The 27,915-nt window shown below is 47.6% G+C and overlaps 1 protein-coding gene across 1 annotated transcript; it reads left to right on the top strand.

Annotated features, from left to right (window-relative positions):
- Window positions 1–567: 567 nt before the first annotated feature.
- ACCS (1-aminocyclopropane-1-carboxylate synthase homolog (inactive)) lies at window positions 568–15,346 on the top strand (the record flags this gene model as incomplete). Its single annotated transcript, XM_079708840.1, has 14 exons — window positions 568–858; window positions 2,514–2,573; window positions 4,772–4,842; window positions 6,055–6,124; window positions 6,551–6,617; window positions 8,603–8,700; window positions 9,231–9,308; window positions 10,055–10,155; window positions 10,804–10,893; window positions 12,601–12,646; window positions 12,762–12,903; window positions 14,520–14,662; window positions 14,769–14,922; window positions 15,064–15,346. The coding sequence occupies 14 exons, from the start codon at window positions 568–570 to the stop codon at window positions 15,129–15,131; spliced, it is 1,479 nt and encodes a 492-aa protein (XP_079564966.1). The 3' UTR covers window positions 15,132–15,346.
- Between the last annotated feature and the right edge of the window lie 12,569 nt (window positions 15,347–27,915).

The raw sequence follows: 27,915 nt of genomic DNA, 5'->3' as shown, positions 1-27,915 counted from the left end.
GCCTCCCCCACTTCGGGAGCGAGGGTGGGGCCTTGGGCTCCGCTCAGGGTCCGTGCACTTGCACTTGTGGGAACCCCACTTCCTTCTTCTCAGGCCCCACCCATCATCGCCTCCAAAGAACCAGATAATCTCATTTTATCCTTTACTCCAACAGTCACCACAAGACCCCTGGACTCCAGGCTCTTTCTACTTTAAGTCAGAAAATTTTAACTTGGCTTTTTGAAATTGACGTCGGCAAGAATGGAAAAAGAAGCTGGTGACTCTTTAGGCAGCAGAATGAAAAACTTCCACAAAAGTAAAACAAGCTCAAGCAGCCCTTTATTAAAGTTGTAGAAAAGTAGCAAGTACAGCCCCTGTCTGTAGATCCTTAGCAGAGTTGATGCCTTGAAGCGATTGCGCACATGGTTACAACTAGTAAGGGACACAGGAAGTGATGAGTATATAAACTTGAAGGAAGGGGCAGATAGAGAAGGGGGAGGGCCCCATGAGTCCCAGTTCATTTTTGTTGCTTGGTGCTATGAAAGCCCTTGATCAGATGACGCACTGAGTGCTTTTGTCTTTCTGCAGATGTTCACACTCCCTCAGAAGGACTCTGGGACACCTACCACCTCTCCGGGTTCAGTCTCCACACAGGGCCTGCACAGTAACCATGGGGATGGTCTGGAAAGAGAATGCTCCAGAAAACCAGACCAGAAGCCGCTGAAGCTCTATGGAGTGGGTGATCCCACCGCCATGTTCTCCTCCGACAGCCCCTACCTGTCCTCTAGAGGAAGCGTCATTAAATGGTTCTGGGATTCAGCAGAGGAGGGCTACAGGACCTACCACATGGATGAGTATGATGAGGATAAGAACCCCAGTGTGAGTGAAGGCCCCCTTCCCACTGGGACGCAAGAGAGCACGGGGGGTGGGGGGGCGGGTACCCCACCTTGACCAACAGGGCAGCACACAGCTTGCTATTGTCATGTTGGAGTTATGCCCCTCTGACTCCCAGCGGGGTGTCTGATGTTGCTCAGAGAGGCCCCTGTATATTACCTGGATCAGAAAATGGCCCATTTATAATTAAGGGAACCTTGATTTGTGAGGGAGGAATTCAAGAACCATGGAGTGCTCTTACATGGATTCTGATCCACAGCCCATCGACTATCCAACTTTAGATCTGGGACAGAACTAGGGTTCAGGTTGCAACTGTTTCACTTTCGGGTTGTGTATTCTTGAGCTAATTACTTAATGTCTTTGAACCTCAGTTCATCTCTATAATGAGATAGTAATACCTCCTCTATAGAACTGTCACAATTAAATGAGATCAGGTAAGTTACTAGCACAGTGCTTCCACATAGAGCATTCAATTAATGGTAGTTGCTATTATTATTAATGTTACCTGCCCCAATTATTATAACTTATTACAAGTAATACCTTCAGAGGGTAGAGAGCTGTCATGAATAACCCTTTAATAATCTTTATTTGTTGAGCATGTACCAGGTGCTGGCACTGTTCTATATACCAGGGTTACAGCCGTGAACAAAAATAAAGTTCCTGCCCTCATGGAGTTTATAGTCTAGTATGGGAGACAGACATAAATATATATAATGTGTTGGGATAAGTCTTGTAGGGAAAAATAAAGCAGGGTAATAGGATAGAGACTGGTGGGGTGGGCTGGGGATATTACTATTTTATGTGAGGTGGTCATAGAAGGTCACCTTAATATGGTGACATTGAAGCAGAGACCTGAAAAAAGTGAGGGATTGTATTAGTTATCTCTTGCTGTGTAACAAAGGACTTCAGGTCTTAGCAGCTTAAAACAAACAGTTCACAGATTCTGGAATTCAGGAATCCGGGTGGTGCTTCAGGCTAAAGATCTCCTGGGAAGTTGCAGTGAAGCTGGGGCTGTGGTCTCATTTGAAAGCTTGGCGGGGTGGGGGGATGATCCACTTCCAAGCTCACTCACATGGTTGTTGGCAGGCCTCGGTTCCTCACCACGTGGTCTTCTCCATGGGGCCGACAGGGCCTCTTCTTGCAGTACATTGACCCTTGTTCCTGTTCCTGCCAGAACACCAGTTTACTGTGTACATTCTTTCATCCTGTAAACTGAGGCTCTTGAGAGATACAGCGGTGTCTTGGGCATGTATCCAGCCTTCAGGGACTTCCCATCTAGTGGGGGAGATAAAGCCTGTACATCAGTCCCTGTGACCTGGGAGAGAAACTGACTAGTGCCGTAAAGGGGGACAGATAAAGTGCTTTGGGATCCAGAAGAAGAAAAGATCCCTTGCAGGTGGGATTTTGAGGAAGGCTTCCTGGAGAAGATGGCATTTGCCCAGAGCTTTAGAAATGGGAAGATAGGATCAGGGAGCCATGTGGAGGGCATGGCTTGAGCAAAGGCCAGGAGGGGTGGTGGGAAGGGCGGGATTGCAGAGAGCTTCGCTTTGCTGCCTTGGTGCACCCCTGGGGCCTTCTGCTGGCACCCTCTGCTGGCACCCTCTGCTGTGCTCACGTGGCTCTGTACCTCTCACCTCCAGGGCATCATTAACTTGGGCACCAGTGAGAACAAACTCTGCTTTGACCTGCTGTCCAGGCGGGTAAGTCCTGGTGCACCTCTGGGTGGCATCACCAGCTCCAAGGGGCCGTCTTCTCTGGGATTCCTTGGAATACTTCCCCCGGAGAGCCTGCTGCTTGCTTCAGCGGCCTCGGGGACCACTTTCTCTGCCATCTTGGGAGAGTCACTTCCCCACTGTGATCCTCCTTCTTCACTCCTTCTGGCTCTTTCCCTCCTCAGTTCCTCCTGCTGGCTGGGTCCCTGCTCTCAGGGGGAGATACTCGGTGATGTGTGGTCAGTATTTAACAACTGGCCCTGGGAGAAAGGGGCCCCTGAAAATCGGTAGCTTTTCTGATTCCCATAGTGTAAATGCCCCCACTGTGGCCGATATCAAGCTATTGCTCTGACATCACTGCATGCAGAGCTGGGAAGAGAGGTGCAGGGGCACCATCATGTGGTAGTCCCACCATGCAGACACCTGGACGGAAGGAACCTCCAGAGCACAGATGAGAGCAAAATGGAGTAACATAGACAGGAGCAATGGTTGTTTGAGTACTTTTTACCTTTGTTTTTACTGTAACTGACTTACATAATTTAAATGTATAGTTTATATAATTTAATTTTTGAAAATGGTACAGTTTGCAAAATTCCTGAAATCAGATTTCTTTCTTTTATTTATTTTTTTAAATTGAAGTATAATTGCTCTACAGTATTATACAAGTTACAGACATACAGTAGAGTGATTCACAATTTTTAAAGGCTATACTCCATTTATAGTTATTATAAAATATTGACTATATTCCCCGTGTTGTACAGTATATCCTTGTAGTTTATTTTATACCCAGTAGTTTGGACCTCTTAATCCCCTACCCCTATATTGCCCCTCCCCCTTCCCTCTGCCTGCCAACTCACAGATAGAGAAAACAATCAGATTTCTTGAGCTGGTGTGAGCCATCTCTAGTAAACTGCTGGAACTATCTGATAAATGTGTCTCTCGAGGCCTAGGAGTTAGAGTTTGGAACTGTGGAGAGAAAGATACTTAACCCAAAGGAACATATTTCCAAAGGGAAACAGCTAAGCTGCAAGGGGAGAGGAGTGTAGGGAGTGGGCTTGAAAAGCCTGTTCTACCCAAAGCCAGCTCCCCACTCTAAGGCAGCTCAGCGCCATCCAGTAGAAATAAACTGTGAGCCACATATATAATTAAAAATTTTCTATTAAATAAGTACAAAGAAACTGGTAAAATTCATTTTCATCATGTATTTTATTTAGCCCATTGTATCTAAAATATGGCTATTTTAACATGTAATCAATATAAAAAGTTATTAATGAGATAGTTTACATACTTCTTTCATATAAGTCTTCAGAATCCAGTGTCTCAATTCAGGAGAGCCACACATAAGAGCCACATGTGGCCAGAGGCCTCTGTATCGGACAGTGCAGTGCTCAAGGACGGAGGAGAAATGGAAGAGGCTGGGGTTATAGACACGTGGCTCATTCCCTTTCTTCCTTTTGGTCCCGCCGCCCAAGGCTTCTGCCTTTCCTTAACTTTGTGGGTGTGATGCCCTGGGAGTCACTAACCCAGCACCCAGGCAGGGTGGGGATGGTCTGGAAATGGCCACATTTTCCAAAGTGTGAGGTTGAGCTGAGCCTGCAGGAAGACAGCGGCCTGAGTCCCTCCATGACTTAGAGCTAAGACCAAGGTAGGGCACCCAGTTCTGGGACCTCTTTTGTCACCCCATTGGAGGAGCTGAGGTGTGCGGTCTCCTATCGCTGCCTCTGCAAATCCACCCCTCTGGTTTTGTTGGGAGGCGGTGTTGTATGAAGAGCACTGGACTAGGAGTCAAAAATTCTGGTTTGTCTTAGCTTCGCCACTTGCTGGTGCTGCGATGTTGGCTGAGCCACCTGACTTTTTTTTTTTTTTTTGGTCGTGCCATGCGGCTCGCGGGATCATAGTTCTCTGACCAGGGATTGAACCTGGGCCCCCTGCAGTGGAAGCGCACAGTCTTAACCACTGGACCGCCAGGGAAGTCCCACACCTGACATTTTTAAGCCTCAGTTTCCTCATCTGCAAAATGGGCATGAGAATGCTGTCCCTGGGCTGCCCCTGTCTCAGTTCCTCTGATAAGCAGACCAAGCCCTTGGCTTTAGAAGCCCTGGTGCTGCGTGGATGCAGGTGGCTGGGCTGGCCCTCACCATGAGTGTGTGCGGCCCTCAGCCCTGCTCTCCCCTGTCTGTCCCCAGCTGAGTCAGAGCGACATGCTGCGGGTGGAGCCGTCCCTGCTGCAGTACCCTGACTGGAGGGGACATCTGTTGTAAGTAGCACCTGTAGGCCAGGGGTTCTCAACCCTGGCGGTTTCCTTCCCCAAGAGACATGTGGGAATGTCTGGAGACATTTTTGGTTGTCGTAACTGGGAGGGGGTTGCTCCTGGCTTTTCTTGGGTAGAGGCAAGGGAAGCTGCTAAACCTCCTACAGTGCCCAGGACAGGCCCCTCCTCAGGAAAGAATGATCTGGCCCGAAACATCAATAGTGGCGGGTTGAGAAAGCCTGCCCTAGGCTGAGGGCCTAGTCCTGGAGAGCTGGCAGTCATGGGGTCTCCTGGAGCATCTGCAGGGAACTGGTGCCTCCTGCTCATCCCACCCCCACTCAGCGGCTCCCTAGCTTGGTTTCTCTTGAGTCTGAGGAGTGGAGAGGGCCTTCAGACCAGGAGCCTTGTCTCCAATTTCTCAGTAGCTTTAGAGGAGCCAGAATCAGCTTAGGAGGAGATGGTTGGGGCCTTCTGCTGGTAAGATGGGAGATAGTAAGTAAAACTAATCAGAGTTTATATTTATTGAGCACTTGCTAGGGCCCAGATGCCATCCTAAGGTTTTAGTGCTGGAGCTGGACTTGATTCCAAGCCAAGCATGTGCTCTTATAATAATTAGGATGGTGGCCTTAGAGTCCGACCACTGGGCTTGAGTGTGGACTCTGCCACTTACCAGCATGTAACCGAATTCCTTCAAGCCTCAGTTTTTTGGTCTGTAAAATGGGAATAATAATAATAGTTGTGTCATAGGGGTTTTATGAAGAGTAAATGAGGAATATTCTCTAAATAACACCTGCATAAGGTAAATGCTTGTAAATATTAGCAATAACTATGATAATAGTTATTGTTATAATAATTATATTATCCTACATTATATTATATATTATATATTTTATTATATTAATGTGCTATTATTACTATTACTATTAACTAGATCTGTATAAAGAGTGTTACTTTTTGATATTCCTGCAGTCTGCTGATTAGGTGGGGTCAGGTGTCCTAGAACTACTGGAATGGAAGTTTCGACGCATGCGGGTAGTGTTGGGACCGAGGAGGGAGGTGGGTACCAAGGAGTGGAGACAAATACTGATCGTATTCCCATCGTGGGAAGCAGAGAAGGGTAATGGCAGCTGCCTGAAGATTCACCAGAGGAGCTTTGGGATGGACTTGGGGTCGGAGCCCCTCTGACAAGCACTGCCCATCTGTCTGTCTGATCTCCAGCCTCCGGGAGGAAGTGGCCAGGTTCCTGTCTTTCTACTGCAGGAGCCCCGCACCCCTTAAACCAGAGAATGTGAGTAGCCCCCTCCCCTGCTCCTTCCTGCTCTTCTGCCCCCCACTCCCCAACTTTTGGCTGGCCAGGGGTAAGGTAGGGTCACTTAGTTTTGATTTGGAATTAGGAAGGCCCCCTCCCTTCTTTCCCCTCATCCTAGATATTTAGAGTTTGGGTATAATTTCTGCCCCACTTTGTTCTGTGGCCCCTCTTTGCCTCCACACCTTTGGGCGGGACTCTCTGAGTGACCAGCTCACTCTTCCATGCTCAGTTGATCTAGAACAGGGTCCCCACGAATAAGCCACACAAATGGACTTGGCTGTTAGTCAGGAGGGCCCTGCGGGTATGACCTGGCCCTCCCTCTGTGCCCTCCTGGGTTAGAGGCTGCAGGCCCTTGCACCCTCCTGGGACAGATTCATCTTTGTCCCATGGATGTGTCACCCTTAGGTGGTGGTTCTGAATGGCTGTGCCTCTCTCTTCTCCGCTCTGGCCACGGTACTGTGTGAGGTGGGGGGTAAGTAGATTGCAGCCCTTTCAGTACCGGGGGCTGCCCTGTGCCTGCAGTGTCCCTGGCTGTCTGTCCTCGAGGCCTGCATCAGGGTGCTTTTGCCATAATAGACTGTTAGACCACAGGGGGCTTAACTAAGTGGCCTGACAAGACACTAGGGGTTGGCAGTTCCAGGGGAAGTCAAGGTGATGCCAGGGTTCTGGGCCATTTCTCTGTGACGACCTCACGTGACAGCATGTCCTAAAGCAGGAAGAGAAGGAAGCTGTGCTGTGCCCGTCTCTTTTTTACTGGGAGGGAGGAAATGGGGCTACTCTTTCCCGGAAGAGCCCCTGCAGGGCTCCCCTTGCATCGTTCTGGCCAGGACGGACTCACAAACCCATTTCCAAAGCAGTCCCTGGTGAAGGGGAAGAGAACCCTGGTTGGCTTAAACCAAACTTGCTTCATCCCCCAGGGCTGAGGGAAGGTGCACCTTCCTTGGACTTATTGCTGGTCATAGCTGAAAAATCTGGTGCTCTCTTAGCAAGGAAGAAAATTGGAATGGCTGTTGAGTATCTAGCCAGCAGTGCTTGCTGCAAGAGCCATGGTCAAATCAAGGACCTGTTGACCATAGTCATGGTCAGGGGCTGTTGGTTGCCAGGAGCAGAGACCCACTCATATTAGCTTAATTAATAATCATAATTTAGTAACACTTATTGACCACATACTACATTTCAGGCACTGGCCTAAGGCTAGGCATAGTCTGTCATTTAATCCTCACTCTAACCCCGATGAGGTAGGTTCTCTGCTTATTCCCATTTAACAGATGAGGAGATTAAGGCCCAGGGGGTTAAGTTACTTGTTAAAATAACACAGAGAGACGTAATAACCAAGTTTTGAACCCTGAAAGGAAGATTCATCACAAAGATGTAATAGGCAATTTCCTACCCGTTCTAGAACCATCAAGAGTAGAATCAGCGTCACACTCTCTGTCTCTCACCGGGGTGTGCAGTCCTCCTCACCCGCTTCTCATGCAGGCCTCTCTCTGGACCTTCCTCAACTCTGTTTGACCCAGGTTGTTGGCTCAGCTCTGACTCCACATGACCTTCGCATTCAAGTGCATGTTCTCAAGTGCATCTCACAAGGATCTGTGCTTCTTGGAGCAAAGTCCTGAGACCGAGGGAACGTGATGGGTGTCTGGCCAGCCAGTTCATTGGCTCCTGGGGTCATTTGTCTACCTCTGGCCCGATGCCTGTGGCCGGGGGTGGGAACATGTGGGGCAAAGTCTGCCCCTTCCAGAGATGCGAGGCGGGGGTGGGGTTGTGCTGAAGGGAAAGCTGGGAAGGGGGCAGCTTGACTGATGCACCCTCTTCAGAGCTGGAGGAGCACCTTTATCTCTGCCTTAGAGCGGACCTTGGGCGTCATCTCATCAACCCCTGTGTCCACAGCGGGACTCTTCTGCATGACACCCCCTCCCCACCGAGCGGTGCCAGCCTTTGGCTTCAGTGCCCCCAGCGGGGGAGCATTCACTCCTCCAGATGCAGCACATTCTGTCTCTGGGCAGTTCTATGTATTGTCAAGTTTTCCCATTTGTCACACCCAGATCATCACCCTGCAGCTTCGACTCCTGTTCCAAGTCTGTACTTGCAGTAACCCAGCATGTCGTGTGCTTCCGAGGGATCTAAGCTTCAGTTTCCTCATCAGTAAAGTGAGGATAATAATAGGACTTACTCCACAGAGTGATTGTGAGGATCAAACGAGATTAAAAAATAAATATTTAGCACAGATCCCCATACATATTAAGTGCCCGATAAATGGTAGCTACTAATTATTAGAAAAGGGACTGATCTCAGTGGATCCCAGCTTTAGAAAGAGTTTGGGGAATGGAGAGAGGGAGCGTGTTCCCCAGATGTTCCCCAAGCACACTGAAGGCTTGGAGAGGCGTGGGGTCAGTGGACGGGGGTCTGGGTGTTCCGGCCAGAGGGTGACGGGCCCTGGCCCACTCCTGCCCCCAGAGGCTTTCCTGATCCCTGCCCCTTACTACGGAGCCATCACGCAACATGTGTATCTCTATGGCAACGTCCGACTGGTCTGTGTCTATCTGGACAGTGAGGTAAGAGTTCCTGGGACCCAAGGTTGGACCTGGGCCTTCCTGTAGGCTGAGATGTTCCTCTGTCTGAATTTGAGGGTAGACATGAGAGGAAGTCCATGCCGAGGCCTCTGGGGTTATGGCTGAAAGGAGAGTGGAGCCTTCTGTTGGCCATGGCTGCCCTTGCCTAGGTGCCCTGGGGACACCCGATCTTCCACCTATGAGATCCCTGGGGTCGATGCAAAAGCCAAGGGCAGCCCAGGGAGACCACACCAGAATGGTGGGGTGAGAACGGGGCAGAGCAGAGCTCAACATGGAAGCCCGCGGACCCCAATCAGTGGACCTCGGGGGGCTCTTCCCCAAACCTAAGAGCCGTGAGGGTGTCCCTGATGTGATGGGGTGGGTGGCATTGAGAGGGGAGTGAACCCCTGTGTTTTTCTGAGATTGTTCTAAGAGGAGGCTGGAGGTGACAGGGATAGGAGAGGCCCCAGAGTCCAGGTCTGGGGGGGAGGGTCACTGAATTTGGCTGGTGGCTTTTGTGGATCTTCTTCCAGGTCACTGGGCTGGAGACACGCCCCTTCCAGCTCACAGTGGAGAAGCTCGAGATGGCGCTGGAAGGAGCTATTTCTGAGGTCTGGGGATCAAATTAAACCCAAGGCTGGAAGTGGGTGTGCCTGAGCAGGGCATGGACCCCCTTCCTGTGGCTGATCTCCTGGGAGTAGTGGTGGCACTCCGTGATGGGGACGGGGGGTAGGGTGGTAGCATGGAACCGTTCTGGGGGTCAAGCGGGAGCCTGCCCATGGAGGGCTTCCTGCTAGAGAAAGACTCTGAGACTCTCAGTGTACAAAGAATCAACTAGAGGGCTTGATTAAAAATACTACCCCCACTTCTCCCGATTCTGGCTCAGCAGGTCAAGCATGGAGCTTAGAAGTCTGTGGTTCAGCAGTCTCTCTGGTGATTTGGGGAGGTGGTCCCCCTCACTCTGAGGGGATCTGAGGCCTCCCGAAGAAAGGCATAGACCAGCAGCCCTCCAGTGGTTCCTGTCCAGTCCACTTTTCAGAAATCTATCAATCTGTTGTTTTTTTTAACCTTGGTCATAAAATCCATATATGCCCACTGTGGGAATTTTAAAAGCACAAACCGCCACCCATAATTCTACCAACGAAGGCAACTTCTACTGGCGTTTGGGCATATTTCTCTCTGAGCTTTGTTCTCTGCATTTGTTCTCTTTTATAGCTGATGCGATGCTGCAGATATAATTCTTTGCCCTTATTCGTTTCGTGTTGGGTGGTGAACACATTTCCCTGGGATCCTGCCCAGTGGGACCGTGGGGCCTTGGGGAGGAGCTGAGGGTCTCCTGTCCCACTGATGGTTTCAGGGTGTGAAGGTCAAAGGCCTCATCCTCATCAACCCCCAGAACCCTCTGGGTGATGTCTATTCCCCAGGAGAGCTGCAGGGGTACCTGAACTTTGCCAAGAGGTGAGGCACCCCACGCTCACCCCGTAAAGCGTGTGACGGATCAGGGTTCTGATGTGAGCTTTGGTGGAGGTCCTGCTACCCTCTTTACCCCACTGTGGGTTTCTACCTGCTTTGGCCCTCCCTGGCAGTGGAGTCGGGGGGTAGGGGTTGGTGGGATGCTAGTTCTCTCTCTCTTTTTATAACAGCAGCTGCCATTTATTGCCCGCTCTAGGGGCCAGGCCCCCTGCTAAGCACCCTACATGCTCTAGCTCATGTAATCCTCCCAATGACCCTATTAGGTACAGATACTGTCATTATCCCATTTACTGAGGCTTAGAGTGAGGGGTGGAGCCAGCCGTGAATCTGGGTCTGTCTGTGCTTAACTGTCCTGCACTTAACTGTGGCCCTCAGTGGAGGTGCCCGAGGGCTCCGCCTCCCCCGTCGCCCCACATTGCTTCAGAATCCCCACTGCCATCTGCTTTGTGTGTGCACGGCTTCTTATTTGTTTGAAAGAAATAGACAAAAGAAGGGTGTTCCTGGAAAAAACAAGTTTGGTAACCCTGGGCTAGACCGTGGTCCTTCTGGATTTCTGATTCACTGCCATCCCACCCTGGGGGATGCATTTGGCCTCCCAACCAAGCTCTCTCCTCCCCCCGACCTGCCCTCCAGGCATGAGCTGCACGTGATGGTGGATGAGGTCTACATGCTGTCCGTGTTTGAGGAGTCGGTTGGGTACCACAGTGTCCTGAGCCTGGAAAGGTGAGCTGACTCTGCCAGTCCCGCGCCGCTCCTCCCACCCAGGACAGTTTCCTCTTCCTTCCAGCTAATCCTACTGTCCTCAGGTCCCCTAACGAGAAGAAGGGAGGCTGGGCCAATCAGTGGTTTCAAATTGTTCTGTGGTGGTTCTGAAAGCTCCAAGGAGTGGTCTTAGGATTCCTTGACGGAAGGCTGGGAGGGTGGGAAATGGGCCTCCTCTGCTGTTTCCTTCATCCCCAGAGTGGCTCCATTTTCATTCATTCACTCATTCATTCAGCAAATACTTCTGGGGCCCCCTGCATGTGCCAAACCCTTCCAGCTATCAGAGCTTTTTCATTAGATTTCGTTTGAGTCAAGAATGTGTGGCCAGACCACCTTTGGGAACAGTTGGATCGGATCATCTGTAAAGTCTACACATCTGGCATTTAGGGATTCTGACAGTTCCTGATATTCGTTCAGATCTTTCAGCCCTGCTGAGTCCTTTTGTTACCGGAAGGGGGACCCCTTCCAGGGCCTGAGAGTGGGCTCTTGTCCAACACTCCAAAATGAATTGTCTGAGGAGACACACATACTGACAAAGCAAGAGACTTTATTGGGAAGGGACACCTGGGTGGAGAGCAGGAGCGCAAGGGAACCCTGGAGAACTGCTCTGCCACGTGGCTCGCAGTCTCAGGTTTTAAGGTGGTGGGGTTAGCTTTCCAGGTTGTCTCTGGTCCATCATCTTGCTTGTGTCCATACTTGGTCCAATTCAAGGCCCTTCCTGGTGGTGCGCGCATCTCTCAGTCAAGATGGTTTCCCATGCGAGGGTTTCTGGGAGGTTAGTAGAACATATCCTCCCTCCTTTTGGCCCCTGCTAAAGTCTTCCGGCTGGCGGTAGCTTGTCAGCTCCATATTCCTTAGCAGGACCTCTTGTTGTGAGATAACTCATGCAAGTGTTGATTATCCTGCCTGGCCAGGGTGGGTGGTTCCCGAACACTTTCCTTTGCTCTGCTCAACCAGTCCTCACACAGCTCTGCCAGGTGGATGGCACGTAGGTTGTTCCTCCCCTTTGCTTATGGATTAGGAGAGTGAGACTCAGAGCAATAGGGATTTGTCACTTCCTGTGGGCCAGACACTATGCTGTGCTGGAGATGCATCAGTGAACAAGAAAGATATAGACCCTTCTTATGTGGAACTTGTCTTTCTAGCTGGAAAAAAAAAAACATCAAAAAAAAAAAAAACCCCAAAACTTTTAGCAACTAGATACACAGCTAATCATTTGATTATTGAAAAGCAGATGTCTGGAGAGCCAACAGAGGATCTGCTTGGGGTACCCAATTGGCCTGGTCTACTGGGAGGGGGTCAGAGAAGGTCTGCTTGAGGAAGTGATGCTTGAACTATGATCTACATCAGGGGCTGGCAAATATTTTTGGATCAGATGTCAAATATGTTAAGCTTTATAGGTCATATGGTCACTCACTAGCTCTGCCATTGTAGCATAAAATAAGCCATGGGCACTACGCAGGTGGGAGAGCGTGGCTGTGCCCGCATAGAGTTTCGTTTACAAGAACAGGCAGCGGGCTGTAGTTGGCTAACCCCTGCTCTAAAGGATATATAGGAATTGGTGATTCAAGAGATGAAACCAGATTCATCCGTCTCCTCATTTCTTCAACCAAACGTGAACTCCCATGGGTCTGCATTGCCTCTGTTCCCACCCTGTGCTCTCCGCAGGCTGCCTGACCCCCAGAGGACCCACGTGATGTGGGCGACCAGCAAGGTGGGTTCCTGGCTGGCCTTGGGGGTGTCAGGGGGAGGTGAGAGGGCAGAGAGGTGGGTGGAACCGGCTTCCTCTGGGAGGGCTGGCCACCTCCCACAGTGCCTTTCTCCTTCAGGACTTCGGGATGTCTGGGCTCCGCTTTGGCACGCTGTACACAGAAAACCAGGACGTGGCCGCTGCAGTGTCCTCCCTCTGCCGCTATCACGGCCTCAGTGGCTTGGTCCAGTATCAGATGGCACAGCTGCTCCGGGACCGTGGTGACTGCCTGGGCCTGGCCACCTGAGGATGGGGGAGGGTTGTAGTCAGACTGGGACTGGCCAGGGGTCATGGGTGCTTCTCCCATGAGATGAATTTAGGGTGGTGTTTGAGAGTGCCAGCTCTGAGCCCCAACTACGTTCATATCCTACTCGGTCACGTCCCGGCTAGGTGGTCTATTCCTTCACCTCCCTGAGCCTCAGTTTCCTCTTCTGCAAAACAGGGATCATAATGGTACCTGTCTTGTAGGGTTGGTGTAATTTGTCATTCAATTAGAATAGCACCTGGCATACAATAGGCACTTCATCAATATGAACTCATTATTATTAGCTGTGAGCACTTGAAAAAGAGCAGAAGCTACTAAGGGAAGATTGTTATAATGGAAGCGTCTCTTTCTGTGCAGGTCTGTGCTGTTCCTGGGTTCCCATAGTGAGTTTAGATAAGAAATGTTACCTGTAATTGCCGCCGTTCATTGAGCCCTGCAAGATGCTCTCAATCTCATCTGTCCCTCCCCAGAATCCTAGGAAGCAGGTGTTCCTGCATTTTCCCCATTATTTTATAGATGAGGAAAATCAGGACCGGGTACTACACGCCTGCTATAATAGCTAAATTTTAAAAGATCGTGATAGTATCCTGTGTTCCTGAGGACGTAGAGCAGCTGGAACTCTCACACTGCCAGTGGGAATGTTAAGATGGAACAGCCACCTTGGAAAACAACTGAGCAGTTGCTTATAAAATTCAACACACACTTACCAAATGGCCCAGAAATCCTACTCCTAGATATTTGCCCTTATGGTCACACAGAAACCTCTCCATGAATGTTTATAGCTGCTTTATTCATAATCACCCCAAACTGCAAACAACCCAAATGTCCTTCCACAAATGAATGGAGAAACAGACTGTGGTTCACCCACACACTGGAATACTACACTGCCATAAAATCCATGAGGACCCAGACCCATCTCAAAGGCATTGTGCTGAGTGAAAGAAACCAGTCTCAAAGATTACATTACTGTATGATTCTACTTATGTGACATTCTGGAAAAGGCAAAACTACAGTGATGGAGAACAGACCAGCGATTGCAGGGAAGGGGGTGTTGTGACTTCAAACAGATAGCACAAGGGAGTTCTTCGGGGTGAGGGAACCATTCAGTATCCTGCCTGTCATGGGGGTTACACAAATCTATGCATGTGTTAAAATTCATCGAACTGGACAGTAAAAACAAAGGTCAGTTAAAACAATGGGGATCAAGGAGGTGAAGTTGCCCAAGGCCTCACGCCTAGTCAGTGGCCACACTGTGATCTGAGCTTCCACCTGGGTGACTCAGAAGTGTCACTATGTAAGTGGGGACACCTCTGGTGAGGGTCTGAGTCCTGAGGGACTTTGTGTCTGGGCTCCTGAGAATGGCATGCAGGCCCTGGAGCCCTCAGGGCCAAGTATCTGGATTTAAGGTGCTTTTCACTGAATATTCCCATTGCCCCCAATCAACCAGCTACAGGAGGGGCTCACCCAGTTTTGGCAGCTCATGGCCTTTTTCTTATCAGCATTTAGACTCTCAGGACAGAGCGGAGGGTTGATGGCGAGGTTTATCTTCTGGCTTCTCTTTCACCCAAACAGACTGGATCAACCAAGTGTACCTGCCGGAAAACCATGCCCGGCTCAAGGCTGCTCACGTCTATGTCTCGGAAGAGCTCCGGGCCCTGGGGATCCCCTTCGTGAGCCGTGGGGCCGGCTTCTTCATCTGGGTCGACTTGAGGAAGGTAATGCAGGTGGAAATGCAGGTGGTGGGGGCAGTGTTAAAGCTCCCTCCAGCAGGCAAGGGCAGGGGGTCTCATTCTGCATCCTGAGCGCCTTTCACCCTCCCAGTACCTGCCCGCGGCCACCTTTGAGGAGGAGATGCTGCTCTGGCGCCGCTTTTTGGATAGCAAGGTGCTGCTGTCCTGTGGCCAAGCCTTCGAGTGCAAAGAGCCTGGCTGGTTCCGCTTGGTTTTCTCTGACAAGACCCACCGGCTTCGCCTGGGTAAGCGGTCCACCTCCTAACTGCATCCTTCATTCTGCCCGCCCTCTTCTGGCCTCACCTGTGGCCCCAGCAGCCAGAGCTTGCTCGTGTCCACCCACCCAGCATCAGTGCTGACCCTCACTTTCCCTTCTCACATCCCAGGGATGCAGAGGGTCCGGCGGGTGCTTGAGGGCAAATCCCAGGCGACAGAAGACGCCCCTTCCTGCTAGACCTAGGAGCCGAGGGGTCCGCACAGGTGAGCTGGTCGCTGTCTTGTGGCCACGGGGCCTGGCAGCCACTGTGAAGACTGATGGTGGATGAGCCGTTTGCCAGGCAGATACCCTTCTTGGCCTTGCCCTTGAAGAAGAACTGCTCCTTGTTCTCCCGGTGGCAGCGAGGCACGCCTTAAGTCGTGGTCCATTCCCCTCCCTGGCTATTAAACAAAACCGGGAAAAACCAGAAGCCTCTGCTGTGAGTCATTTACGGAAGAGAGGAGGAGTCGTGACTGCTTCTCACCACAGCCCTCAGCCCCCCAGGCATGAAAACAAACAACCTGCACCTGCTTTTGTTGGTGCCTTCCTTCTTCTGTCTTTGTTGCTAGGGAGACAAGTCAAAGGAGCAACACACATAAGAAAGCGTTTGCCCCCAAAAGAAAAAAAGAGTGATCATTTCTACAAGGAGAAAGGAATTAATTCTGTATGTTCAGATTACCCTCCCTGCACATAGGATGTGTGGGCCTACAGCACACCTGGGACCTGAGACCTGGGACATGGGACCAGCCCCCGCGTGGGACGAGGTGAACGGGTCCCTGGCAGGAGTCAGGAGGGGCGACTCTGTCTCCGGAATGCTCTTCTTCCTGGGAAGGAGCTGCCTTTACTGCTGATCTCAAACCAGAGCGACCTAGCCGTGACTGTGCTGGGAGATGATGGGGCCCTGAACGGAGGCTGCAATGGGGACAAGCTCTGACCCAGGCTGGCCTTTCCACCTTAAGCATGAAAGGGCTGCTCACCCCTTCCCCAGGGGTGCTTTAGTTCAGAGCCCAAAGGAGCTTTCTGAACCAGCCTTAAAACTGTGGGCTGAGGACCCTTCTCAGGTGCCGATGCTCCTGTTTGGAAAAGCTATCTCTTTCCTCGTTCTTCTCTTTAGAGCATGTTGGTGAAATCAGCGTTTACTTTCTATAAACCATGCTCTGTGGGTTAGGATTTGTCTTCCTCTTTCTGCCTTTCATTCATTCCTCCTTCCTCCCTGTCTTTTCTTGAACACCTTGTACACCGTGGACACTGCGGGTAATTTACATGCAACATTTCTAACTCCAACCACCGTGGGAAGCTGGCATTATTAGCCCTCATTTTAGAGATGAGGAAACTGAGTCTCAAACAGATGCAATGATGTTTCTGAAGTTACATAGCTAAAAAGTATCAGGGCCAGGATTCAAGTTCAGGTTGGTTTGGTTCACAATCTTTCCACTCCGCCAAACCACAGTCCCGAAGGATTCTTTGACTTTTCCAGACCTGAGAACCAGGCTTCATGCTGTCATTGTTTCACCTTTCATTATTTTTCAATATCATTGGCTAAGTAGCACTTGTTTCTACTCCCACTTCCAGGATACGTTGATGCCAGGATTTGCTTTACTGGAATGCCTGCCGCTTTTCCGGAGGTCAGAACAGAATGGCCACGTTGAGGGCCCTACACGTCCTCTCTAGAGACCTTTGTTGTGACGCTGCCGCTGTTGTAGAGGGTCCACTGTGAAGGATCCATGTGATGAATTCCATTTAGAATTTTCAGAAGGATGACTCCTAGCTCTCCCTTAGAGGGAATCCAAGCAGGTTTCCTAACAGAGGCCGACTAAACTAGGAATCTGGATCTGAACTGAGCTCATTGGTTTGAGTAGAGCTGGCTTGTGCTCTGCTGAATGGCTGTGTTCCATACGTCTCCCTTTCTGGAGCATGGACTGGACACATCCTACACCCACCTCACATCTTCTCTGCTCACCTTTCTGCTCTGCCAGTTACTATAGTCATCAGATTTTGTGTTCTCTCCTTCTCTTTTCCTCTTTGTGGCTTCATTTTCAGACATGCTCCATTCAGATGGTGGCAAGATGGCTTCCAGGCAGCTCCAGGTTACATGGTCCCTGTAGCAGACACCTACAGGGTATTAGCAGGATAGACACCCTTTCTTCCTCAGCATTCATTTCTCTCCTGCCATAGGAGGCCAGCAGGCCTTACCTCAATCATCTGCCCATCCAGGGGAACCCAGGTTCTATTCATCTGTCCACTCTGCCATCCTTAGTGGGTTGGCTTTTCCCCTTCAAGCTTATTTCCTCATTGTCTCAATATGGCTACAGAAGCTCCAAACATCACCTCCTCACCAACCACATCCAGACACAGAAAAGAGAGTATGTTTTTCTTTTGCCTCCTATTCGTTTTATTTCATTCATTTAAAAAATATTTGTTTAAGCCTCAGATTTGTAGGAGTTCTTTACATGTCTGGAAATGAGTATTTATTTTGCCAGATACTCTTCATTTATTAACATTCACTTTATCATTTCCTTTATTCTCCTCCTGAACATGGAAATGACCTTAGAACATTTAACTCTCACTCCTTTATTTTCATCTCCTGCCATATTGTTGACTAGTATTTTAGTTAATGCCTCTTTGTTGTTGTTGTAGTTGTTGTTTTCTTCCTCTGGAAATTGTGCTTTGAAAAGTCATGACAACCCCAGTTTGGTCAAAGACCTGGTCAAATAGAACCTCCAGTTCTGATGTGAACATTTCTAACAACAGTTCTAAGGCTTCAAGACTCAACAGGATATTTAATGTTTGACACCATGTTTTCTCAGACTCCATCACCCTAAGTCAAAATGTAGGGCATTTGTTTTCCCATAAAGAGTCTGAAAAAGAGTTCAAAAGAAACTGAGAGTAGTAGTTGCCTATGGGGGAGGGAAACTGGGAGGATGGGAAACAAGGACAGGAGTGAGAATTTTTACTCTTTCTTTCACTTTTTTGGTTCTCCTGGGTTTGTTTTAATGCTTTTTGTTTTTAAAACCACATGAAAGCTGTATACGGTAAAAAAAGAAATAAATTTAAAAATTCTATTTAGGGAAAGTACCTAGGAGAGTTACAGATACCATCTAGGTTTAGTACTGGTCTCAGATGTCTTTTGAGCTTCTGCTAAAACACTGCATTCAATTAATTTTTAAAAACTGAAGTAAAGTTTACCTACAGTGAATTGGGCAGATCTTAACTGTAAGATTCAATGTCCTTGACATATATATACATCTGTGTAACTAATATCCTATCCCCATCATGATGTGGAACAGTTCCATTACTGCAGAAAGTTCCTTCAAGCTCTTATGTAAGTCTCCCAATCTCCTACAGGCAACCACCACTCTGATTTCTAGCTCCATGCATAAAATTTCCCAAAGGAATCATATAGCTGTTCACTTTTGTGTCTGGGTTATTTTGCTCAGCTTCATGTTTTAGGGTTCATTTACATTTACATTTACATGTGTCAGTACTACATTCATTTCTTTTCTCTCTATGTAATAATATCCCCTTTTCACTCCTAATAGTGGTAACTTTTGCTCTCTCTACTTTTCTTTTTGTCATGAACAGTCTTGTATTGGTTTTATCAATTTTACTAGTTTTTCGCAATGAACTATTACTTTTGTTAATTCTTTCTATTGTATTTTTGTTTTCTAATTTGTTAATTTCTTTTTTTTAGGTGTTTATATGAGTACATGGGACCTATAATTTTTGTATAAAGGGAAAATCATTATTTTTTGCTCCTTTCTTCTGCCATTACTTTTTCCCCCTCGCCTGCCAAAGCTATTGTTATTCCCTAATTTAAAGAAAAAGTACAAAATATGTGCACCTTATTTCACATAAATTTTATCTCATAGGAAAAAAGGAACTGCAAAATATTGATCTCTAGTTAATGATATGCATTCAATAAAATATTCAGATGTAACTGCTGATATCTGCAACTTATTTTGAAATGTAGCAAAAAAAAAATGATGGATCAGCAAATGGATAGACAGACATGTGACGATATTGTAAAATATTAATTGCATAATATAGACAGTAGATATATGGGTATTTGCTGCAAAATTCTTTCCATTTTTTTTTTCTTTTTACCTTTCACGCCCTTCACCCATTTCTTCCACCTCTGGCAACTACCATCCTCTTCTCTGTGTCTATAAGCCAGGTTTTTTGTGTGTTTGTTTTGTTTTTTAGATTCCACATATAAGAAAGATCATATGGTATTTGTATTTCTCTTATTTCACTTAGCAAAATGCCCTCGAGGTCCACCCATGTTGTCACAAATGGCAGGATTTCCTTCTTTTCATGGCTGAATAATATTCCATTCATCTGTCTATAGATACTTAGGTTGTTTCCATACCTTGACTAGTGTGAATAATGCTGCAGTGAACATGGGGGTGATGGCTAGTTTTTAACCTCCAAATTTGTTGTTTTTATTTTTATAGTTTTATCCAGCCAGTATTTGTTTTGATTTACCTATGAGTTTATCCATTTCATTACTTCTTTACGTCATCTCAGTACTTTCTTCTGGTTTTAATATTCTTTTTCCTGAAATACATCTCTTAAGAAATTCTGTTAGGGTTTACTGATGGTAAATTCTTTCTATCAGTGTTTGTCTGAAAATGTGTTTCTTTCGTATTCTTGAAGGATGGTTTCACTAGGTATACAATTGAAATTGACTGCTAGCTTCTTTTGGCACTTTTACCAGTATCTTATGACTTCTGGTTTTTTGTTTTTGTTGAGAAGCCCACTGTTAGTCTTATTGTCCATCCATTACAGGTGATCATCTCTGTCCAATAATGGAAGATTCTTAGCGACTGTATCCTTGGAAACTGCTTCTACTGCATTTTCTCTGTTCCCTGCTTCTGGATACATCCTGGGTTTTCTTCCTTTATTCTCCCTCTCTTTCAACCTCCCTGTCCTATATTCCATCTCCTTGTTTTTTCTTGAATCTGCGTTCTGGGTTATTTATTCAGATCTATATCTCAGTTTATTAATTGTATCTAATCTATGGTTTAACTTATGCATTGAATTTTTAATCTCAATTTTTATATTTAGGACTTTTTCAATCTCTTCCGTCTTTGGGGAAAAAAAACCCATCTTGTTTCTTTCTAATATTTACAGTTCCATCTTTTAAGTCTTTGAGCACCATCAACTTACTTATTTTATATCTATTTCTCATTATCCAGTTATCTGTAGTTTCTGCAGGTTAAATTTCTGCTGTTTGTAGTTTCTGCTGACTGGTTTATTCTTCATGTGCTTTGTAATTCCAGATTGTGAGCTTACGTTTGTCAGAATCCTGGGCAGCTTGCCTTGAGGGCATGACCCTCCAGAGGGGATTTATGTTTCCTTTGCTTCAAGTTACTCTTTAGGTGGGAAACTTCCTGGACCATGCTGGCAGTATCCATTCAAATCCCACCTTGTTGTGAAGCTTGAAATTAAAGATTCTCGGCAGAGACTCTTCTTTTTCCATTCTCTGGACAAGACAGACAAGTTTTTTTTTGGTTTGTTACTGATGTTGAGCAAATTTTTCCAGTCTTCCATCTCAATAGCCTAGCTTTACGTGGTTTTCTCCACATCTTCCCATCTTGTATGCCCAAACTGTACCTTCAACACTCAATTTTCTCACTTCACCTTCATTTTTGGCTCCTTGTGTGGTTTCTTTACTTCTTTTGTGAGCTCAGTATCCATTTGAGAGAGTGTTCGTTATATTTGCTCTGGTGTTGATAGGTGTTTTCTGGTCCACCAGGCTGCCTACCAGTGTTGTATAAGCTAACCCAACGTGAAATGCCACAAAACAATTCTTTCACGGAGTCTTTTTTCTTGGGGAGTATACCTTTCTCCATACTTACAGACTGCTATCGTATAAAGGAAGTGGTAAAGCTGGCATTCATCTCCACACTAGCAATTGCTCTTCATTGTAAACTCACTTTCAAAAAAGTTGCTGATGATACCCCTTTCCTTGAAAACCACACCCTTTTTAACACTCGCTTGCACTTCTCCTGGCTCACTGGGTTCGCGGGTCTCTGCACGGTCTTTGCTTTGTCCTGTCCCTTCAGAGCAAGTAATGAAACATCTTTCTACAGTCTCTCTTCTAACCACCGACCACAAGTACTTTTCTACCTTCTGAGACTTCAGGTCCTGGCCCACAGTTTTCTTTCTCATTCTTCTCTGCAGTCGCTCTCAGCTGCTTTAGCGTCACGTAACTTCTAATATCACAGCTTCTATACTTTCTCACCTCCAATTCCTTGCATGGTTTCTACCCCTAGAAATGTAGCCCCACCGTTTGAACCATGCTGGTTTAAAAGACACTTGCTCTTTCTGACTGCTTCTCCTCCTTTCTCACATCTGTGCCTTTGCTCATGCTTTTTTTTTCTCTGCTTGGAATGCCCTCTTCATCCTCTATTTGTCAAAATCCTAACTGTCCTCCAGGACCAACAAAAGTGTCAACTCTTGCGTGAGGTCTTCCTACATCTTTCCAGTTGTGATCGCTTTCTTTCTTGAACCCTGTAGCACAGTGGTCCCCAACCTTTTTGGCACCAGGGACCGGTTCTGTGGAAGACAGTTTTTCTACGGACTGGTGGCAACCAGTACCGTCCCGGGGGTTGGGGACCCCTGCTATAGCATTTTGTGTACATTTTCCTATGCCACTCTCCATCCTCTGCTTTGGTGAATCTTACTTGTGCATTTGTTTTCTTTCTATTGAGCTCCTCCCAGCATCTGGGCACCCTTTATTCATTCAAAAACTACTCATTGAGCACTTCCTATGTGCCGGGCAGTATGCATGTTTAGGGTTATAAAAAGTGAAGAAGATAGGCAGGTTCTTCAAAGGCTATGCCTAACACGGGTCTTTAACACAGGAAGTCCTCATTTAAGGAAAAAATAATTCATTTAAAATGTTTACAGAGAAAGACAAAGAAGAAAGTGAAAGTGCTTTCCACTTATCTGTTTCTCAAATGTGTATGTGTGCTAAAATTTCTTACCATTTTTTTGGGGGCGGGTGTGGATTTGAAGAGCAGAGCAAATGCTCTCTTAGATGTGGGGAAGCAGAATGTGTTTTCCTGTCTCCAGAATATTCTCATCCCAATCTCTCTGGATCTGTGTTAAGCAGGCATTAACTCACAAGAATATTCTTGGAATCACTGTTGCTGCTGGAAGCCCCAGTGGGTCTCTAGACTCAGAATCATCCCTATGAATATTTAAGTTCCAAGTGACAACTTCCACCAGATGGTGCTGAGGTACAGCTGAGACCAGATGGATTTGGATTCTGCAGCCATTGTCCGTAAACTGCATAGGCTCAGTGGGGTCATTTCATTAACTTCTCAATAACATCAGTCTGCATTTTGATTGAATTTTTTAGACTCCACTTACTGTCTTATGACAGGGGTTTTGCTGTGCATGTAGGAGGCTAGATCATGTAAATATATACAGAAACAAAATGAAAATGAAAGTTTTTCTCCCCCATTTCTACCTCCACAATTAATCCCTCTAAAACTGTTTATTGCTTCTTGAATTATTTCCAGAAAAATGTTATATATAAGTGCCTGAATCTAAGCATCTACATCTATATTTTCTGTCTTCTGTTTCTGCTTACATATATATGTATATTTTATTACATAAAAAGGATCATACTCGTCTACTGTTTTAAACCATGTTTTCATATTAACATGTCTTTGAGATTTTCCCATACCAACATACATATGCATTCTCTCATTATTACATTCTAATAATTTATTTTGATTAATATCAAATTTTCCATAGTTTATTTTGGTTGTGTCCGGGTTTTCGCTATTATTAGAAACAGTACTGTAATGAAAATTTTGATAAACGTCGTTGAGAGTATCCATAGGGTAAACTCCATACAGAGGGATTGTTGGGGAAAGTTACCTGCATTTTACGTTTAATGGATAATTGCCAAATTCCCTTTCAGGAATGTTGCACGCGCATGAACACCGATTATACTAAAACGTTTACATTTTTGTCAGTTTTATAACAGTTTTGTAAGTTAAGCATGGGGCTTCGTTTCGGTTTGCAGTTTCTTTAATTATGAACGAGGCTGCGTGTCTATGGATTTCACTGTGGAGCCCGAGTTTCGCCCGCCTGCCTGGGAGAAACCCTAAGCGGTGCCTTGACTCCTCCTGTCCAGCAGGGGGCGCGAGCAGGGGCCGCTCCCGCATGCGCAGTGCGCTGGGTGTCAGGCCGCCGAGCCCAGCCGGTTCAGTGCTCTACGCTCGCTCCAGCAGACCCGGCGCAGGCGGGGGCCACCAGCAGCTTGGCGCGATCCCACCCAGGCGGCTGTGGCCAGTGCCCCACGGCATGAGCCGGTGACCGAGCGCGGGGCCGAGCGGGAGGCAACCGTGGCCGAGGTAAGCGCGGCGCGGAAGGGCCGGGCGGGCCCCCGGTGAGGGCTCGGGCCTCCCCGGGCCGCGGCGGAGTCGGGGCCGAATCGCCGGGGAAGCGCGGGCCGCGCGGAGGTCCGAGGGCTGCGAGAGGCCGGCGCCACTCCCGGTGATTTCCCGCTTTGGGTGCGCTTTGATTTCCGCCCCGCCTTCTCCTTCGTCACCCGCCCCGCCCCACACTTTGGTTTCCCACCTGTTTCCTTGCCCACTTCTCTTCCCCGTCCGCACCTTTCCTTTTTCCCGGGATCCCGTGGCTTCCTTTTCCGAAGGCCCCACCCTCTGCCGTGACCTCTCTCTGCTGCCAGCTCCTTCCCGCGAGCCACAGGGATCTGCTTTCTCCCACTGGGATTTTTCAGCTCTGGGCTCTGCCTTGGCCAGTGGCGTCCCGTGCGGTACCAGATGCCCTGGGCAGGACCGGATGCTCTGGTGAGGAGGGTGACCAGCGGTGTCCGGGCTCTAGGCATCTACTTGAAGCTCAGAGGCACTTGGAGTTTTACTTACTGGCGGCGGGAACCAGATATATGTATACGGTTTTGAGGTTAAAATTACTTGGTGTAACTTATTGGGAAGTGCTAATCTAGAAGGGTCCTTGATTTATCTGTCGGAAGATGTCTTGAAATAGAAATACGTCCATTTAAATTCTTCTTCTAAGTCAATTGAGTGCCCTGAGGACTTAACCTGGATTTAGTTTGTAAATTTCAGAGCTCAAAGGCTATTTACAGTAATAAAATACATGACTCAATTTCTGTCACTCCTCACTGCCGCTGACTTAAGCCATCTGGTTGCAAATGCTGGTGTAAATGGATAGATTTGCGTCTGTCAAATTATGCTGGTTAATTGAGGAATGAAAAGGGTGTATCTAATTCAGGCTTTTAAGGGTAATTAGGGGAGGCAGCTTCACATGGGGGTTAAAGAGTGCAGGCTCCGGAGCCAGACTGCCGTTCTCCAGATCCTAGCATTGGCATTTTCTAGTTGTGTGACATTGGGCAAGTTGCTTAGCCTTCCTTGTTACTTTCCCTGTCTGTAAAATGAGGATAATCATAGATTGTCACACGGCACTGTTAGGAAGATTAAGTTAACGCAGAGTACTTAAAACAGATCCTGGCGTGTAGTAGGTCTGCGGTAAAGTTTAGTTATTATCAGTAGTTCCTTAGTTGCATGCACTGTGTTAATTATAGTATAATTCCCACAAAGGGGCACAGGTTTTTGTTTTTTAAATTTGAAATCATTTTTAGGGATGGTTAGCTATAACATAACTTTAATGGTAAAGGATCCTATCAGGTAAGGCAGTGAATTGCATATTTTCCTGCTTCGATCAATATTTGGTTCCTTTGTTTTCAGGAACAGGTGAGTTAAGTTCCAGGGTAGCAGCGGCCCCAAGAGTTCAGCTGTGAGGGCTTCTGTAAAAAGGTTAAGAAGATGAGAGATTGGGACTGAAAACTTTGGACTAAGTGGATTGGACATAGCCTGAAGCACTGAGGAAAGGTTATTCAGGCAAGATTTAGGAATAACTAATTCCAGGAACAGAAAATGCATCTCATCTTGACAGTAGAGTGAGGTTGAAAGATTTTTCCAGTGATTCAGTGCCTGACATCTAGCCGGATGATTCCAGTGTTTTGCAGGGACAGATTTGATGTGCTTTGAGGAGGCTAAAGTTTGTAGGACTTGTTGTGAAAGTCTTATTTTGACCCAGGTTGTGGTATTATATGGAAAAACATTCATTAATAGAAGATTCCTTTTGGTTTGTCCTCTTGGGGAAGCTCAGTGTTAGGGGAGAGGAGGGTGGTCAAGGGTAGGTACAGAAAATTCCATCTGTGAAATTACCTGGCTATTCCCCCCCCCTTTGGAAACTCTAATTCAAGAAAGAAAATGATCAGAGTTAATCACCATATTATTACTCAAAACTTGGACCTTGAACAGTGTGTGTGCTGACGGAACTGGGAAGTATAGAGACACTCCTTCATTCAACAGACATTTATGTTTACATGGAATGTGTTCTAGACATGATATTAGATGCTGGGAATACTGAGCAGAGATGAAAAACTCAGATTACAAGAAAGTGACGACCAGTAGAAGAGAGACTTTCAATTACAAAACCAATTACTACAATCTGGCAAGTGCTGTAACGAAGCCTGTAAAAGGTACAAGGATGTTCACCGAGAGTTCTCGGTCTCTAAAGCTCGACTTTGTTAGGGTTTTTCACTTAAGGCTTTTCCCCTCATTTCTTTTTTTATTAAGAGTTTTTATTCCACCCCAAGTGCTCGCCATGTCTCTCAGCTGTTCAGCACAGACTTGTGGATGCTCACTTAGCCAGTGTAGGCAAACCTCAGAAATGTGAGTTTATATCCCTGGGAACAGCCCTCAGGTGGGGAGTGGGAGTGGGAGAGGTGCGGGATGGATAGGCTTCGGTGGATGAAATGTCCTTGAAAGGGACAGTTCTCAGGTGCATTTTTCAGAGGGAGCCTAGGAGGATTGAGCCCCATCTGCCCAGCTCAGTATGGCAGCCAGCACAGTAATGCACCCTCATGGCTTTCCGTTCTTCTCCAACTCCTCTCCTTACTCCCTCCCTCTGGCTTTCTGGATTCGTCTTCTGCAAGCTGCTTGCACCCAAGCCATTTTTAGTTTGGCAGAACATAAACTAAGGCGGTTGGTACTGGAAGTGGCTCTAGAAAGCAGGTCCTGAGAATAGCGTTGTGAGACTGGAATCGCTCACCCTCGGGTGGCAACCGGGACCCCTTTGCTGGGGGTAGGTGAGGCGTTGATAACCCCTGGTGCCCTCTAGCGTCACTGAGTCGTCACACTGACCAGTGGAGGGTTGGGATGAGGTTCAGGTAGAAAGGAGAGCATTGGCTGGCACAGGAGCTCTAGCACTCGCTTGAGCAGTGTGTGGACTGTGGTCACGATGACGCTGGTGGAATTGGTTGGCTCTTGTTATCTCCTTAGAGGCCTTAGGTGCGATCAGGCTCAGATCAGCCAGATATCAACTCGGGACGCATTGTGAAAGACTGAACTCCATGGCAGAGTTTCCTGCAGCTGGAGGGCAGACTGTGTTGAAAATCAGGCCCAGAATTTAATTGTAATTATGGCTGAACTGCAAAGGAAGCTGAGTGCACGGCCTTGACAGGCTGCTTCTGCTGAAGTCAGGGCCATGATAGGGAAGAAGTGGGACCCTGAGTCTTAGGATGGAGATTTTGGGTGGAGGCGCTGAGGACTGAACTCGCAGATTTCCTAGATCCTCTGGGCCAGCAGAAGTATCTCTCTCCATTGCTGAGAAGAAGCGCTCCTTACCTGACACTATGCAAAGCCTTCCCTGGAGGTGGATACCTTGCAAGGTAGAGCTTCTCCTCCTCAACATTGCCCATCCCCCGCCCTCAGATCTCAGCATTGCCTAAGTGGGGAAGTACAGCCCCGGCTGCTGGGGTGATAGCTGTTGTACTGGAAGAGCTGCAGGACCTGGCTCGTGTGGACCAGCAGGAAATGGAGGAACACACGGGAATGAATCTTGAGGGTGTCAGACCAAAAGTGGGGTAGCGGTGGACTGTGAAGCCAAGTGGGAGTGACTCTTGGGAGGATTCTCTCCTGATTCAGGACTCCGTGGCCTTGCAAGGACAGGCTGGTCCTGATGTGCTGCAGGGCAGGCTCCTGGAACCTTGGATATGACTGTCATACCGTTGGTTCTCAACTGAGGGCCAGTTTGCCTCCCCAGGGGGTATTTGGCAATGTCTGTATGTATTTTTAGTTGTCACAACTAGGGGTTGCTTCTGGCTTCTCTTGAGTAGAGACCAGGGATGCTACTAAACGTTCTGCATTGTACAGAACAGCTCCCCACAGAAAAGAATCATTTGGCCCCAAATGTCAGTAGTTCTGAGCTTGAGAAACCCTAGTCTGGAGTAGATGAGGTAAAGGTGCCAGAGCTGTGTTGGCAGAATATTAAGGTAGGGGTCAGAAGGTTCAGGGAGGTGGAGATTTGAAATAGATTTATTACTTGAGGCCAGAGGTGCCTTTCCTGCCCATGTTCCCGGGAGGGCGTTCTCCCTTCCCTCTGGTAATATGGAACCGCAGGGAGGGGACCAGCACGTTTGAGAAGCTCAACGTTGATTCTCCTCCATAGGCCAGGATTGACTTTATGAGATTTGACCATGGAACTGGGTTCCCAAGTATCAATGAGGATGGTAGGATTCTGAAATGGCAGAAGCCAGGTGGTGGCACTAACCATCAGAGGCAAGGTAGACACAATATCCATAATAAGCAGTGAGGCTTGACTCAAAACCAGTGTGTCTGGACCCACTGTGATGCTAATAGAGCCTGGCATTCCTATAGAGGGTATAGATGGGCAGCCAACTAGAGTATTGTTTCACTGTATAACCAGAAAAAAAAAAAATCAACAGATGACAAGTAGAAGGCTGATGTCAGCTGCTGCAGTGGAAGAATCACTATCACCTAGTCTTCAGATGTGAGCCAGCTCTCAGACCTGTATCCCGTGGACTGAGGGGGAGGCTGGATCTCTTTGAAGAAGTACTTTGCAACATCCCTGAAAGTATAGACAGATGTTTCCCGAGTCCTTCCTCAAGGGA

This window comes from Hyperoodon ampullatus (assembly GCF_949752795.1).
Source record: "Hyperoodon ampullatus genome assembly, chromosome: 7".
Classification (NCBI taxonomy): domain Eukaryota; kingdom Metazoa; phylum Chordata; class Mammalia; order Artiodactyla; family Ziphiidae; genus Hyperoodon; species Hyperoodon ampullatus.
The sequence above is the reverse complement of the archived record's forward strand: the minus strand, read 5'-3'. Positions and strand labels throughout refer to the sequence as shown.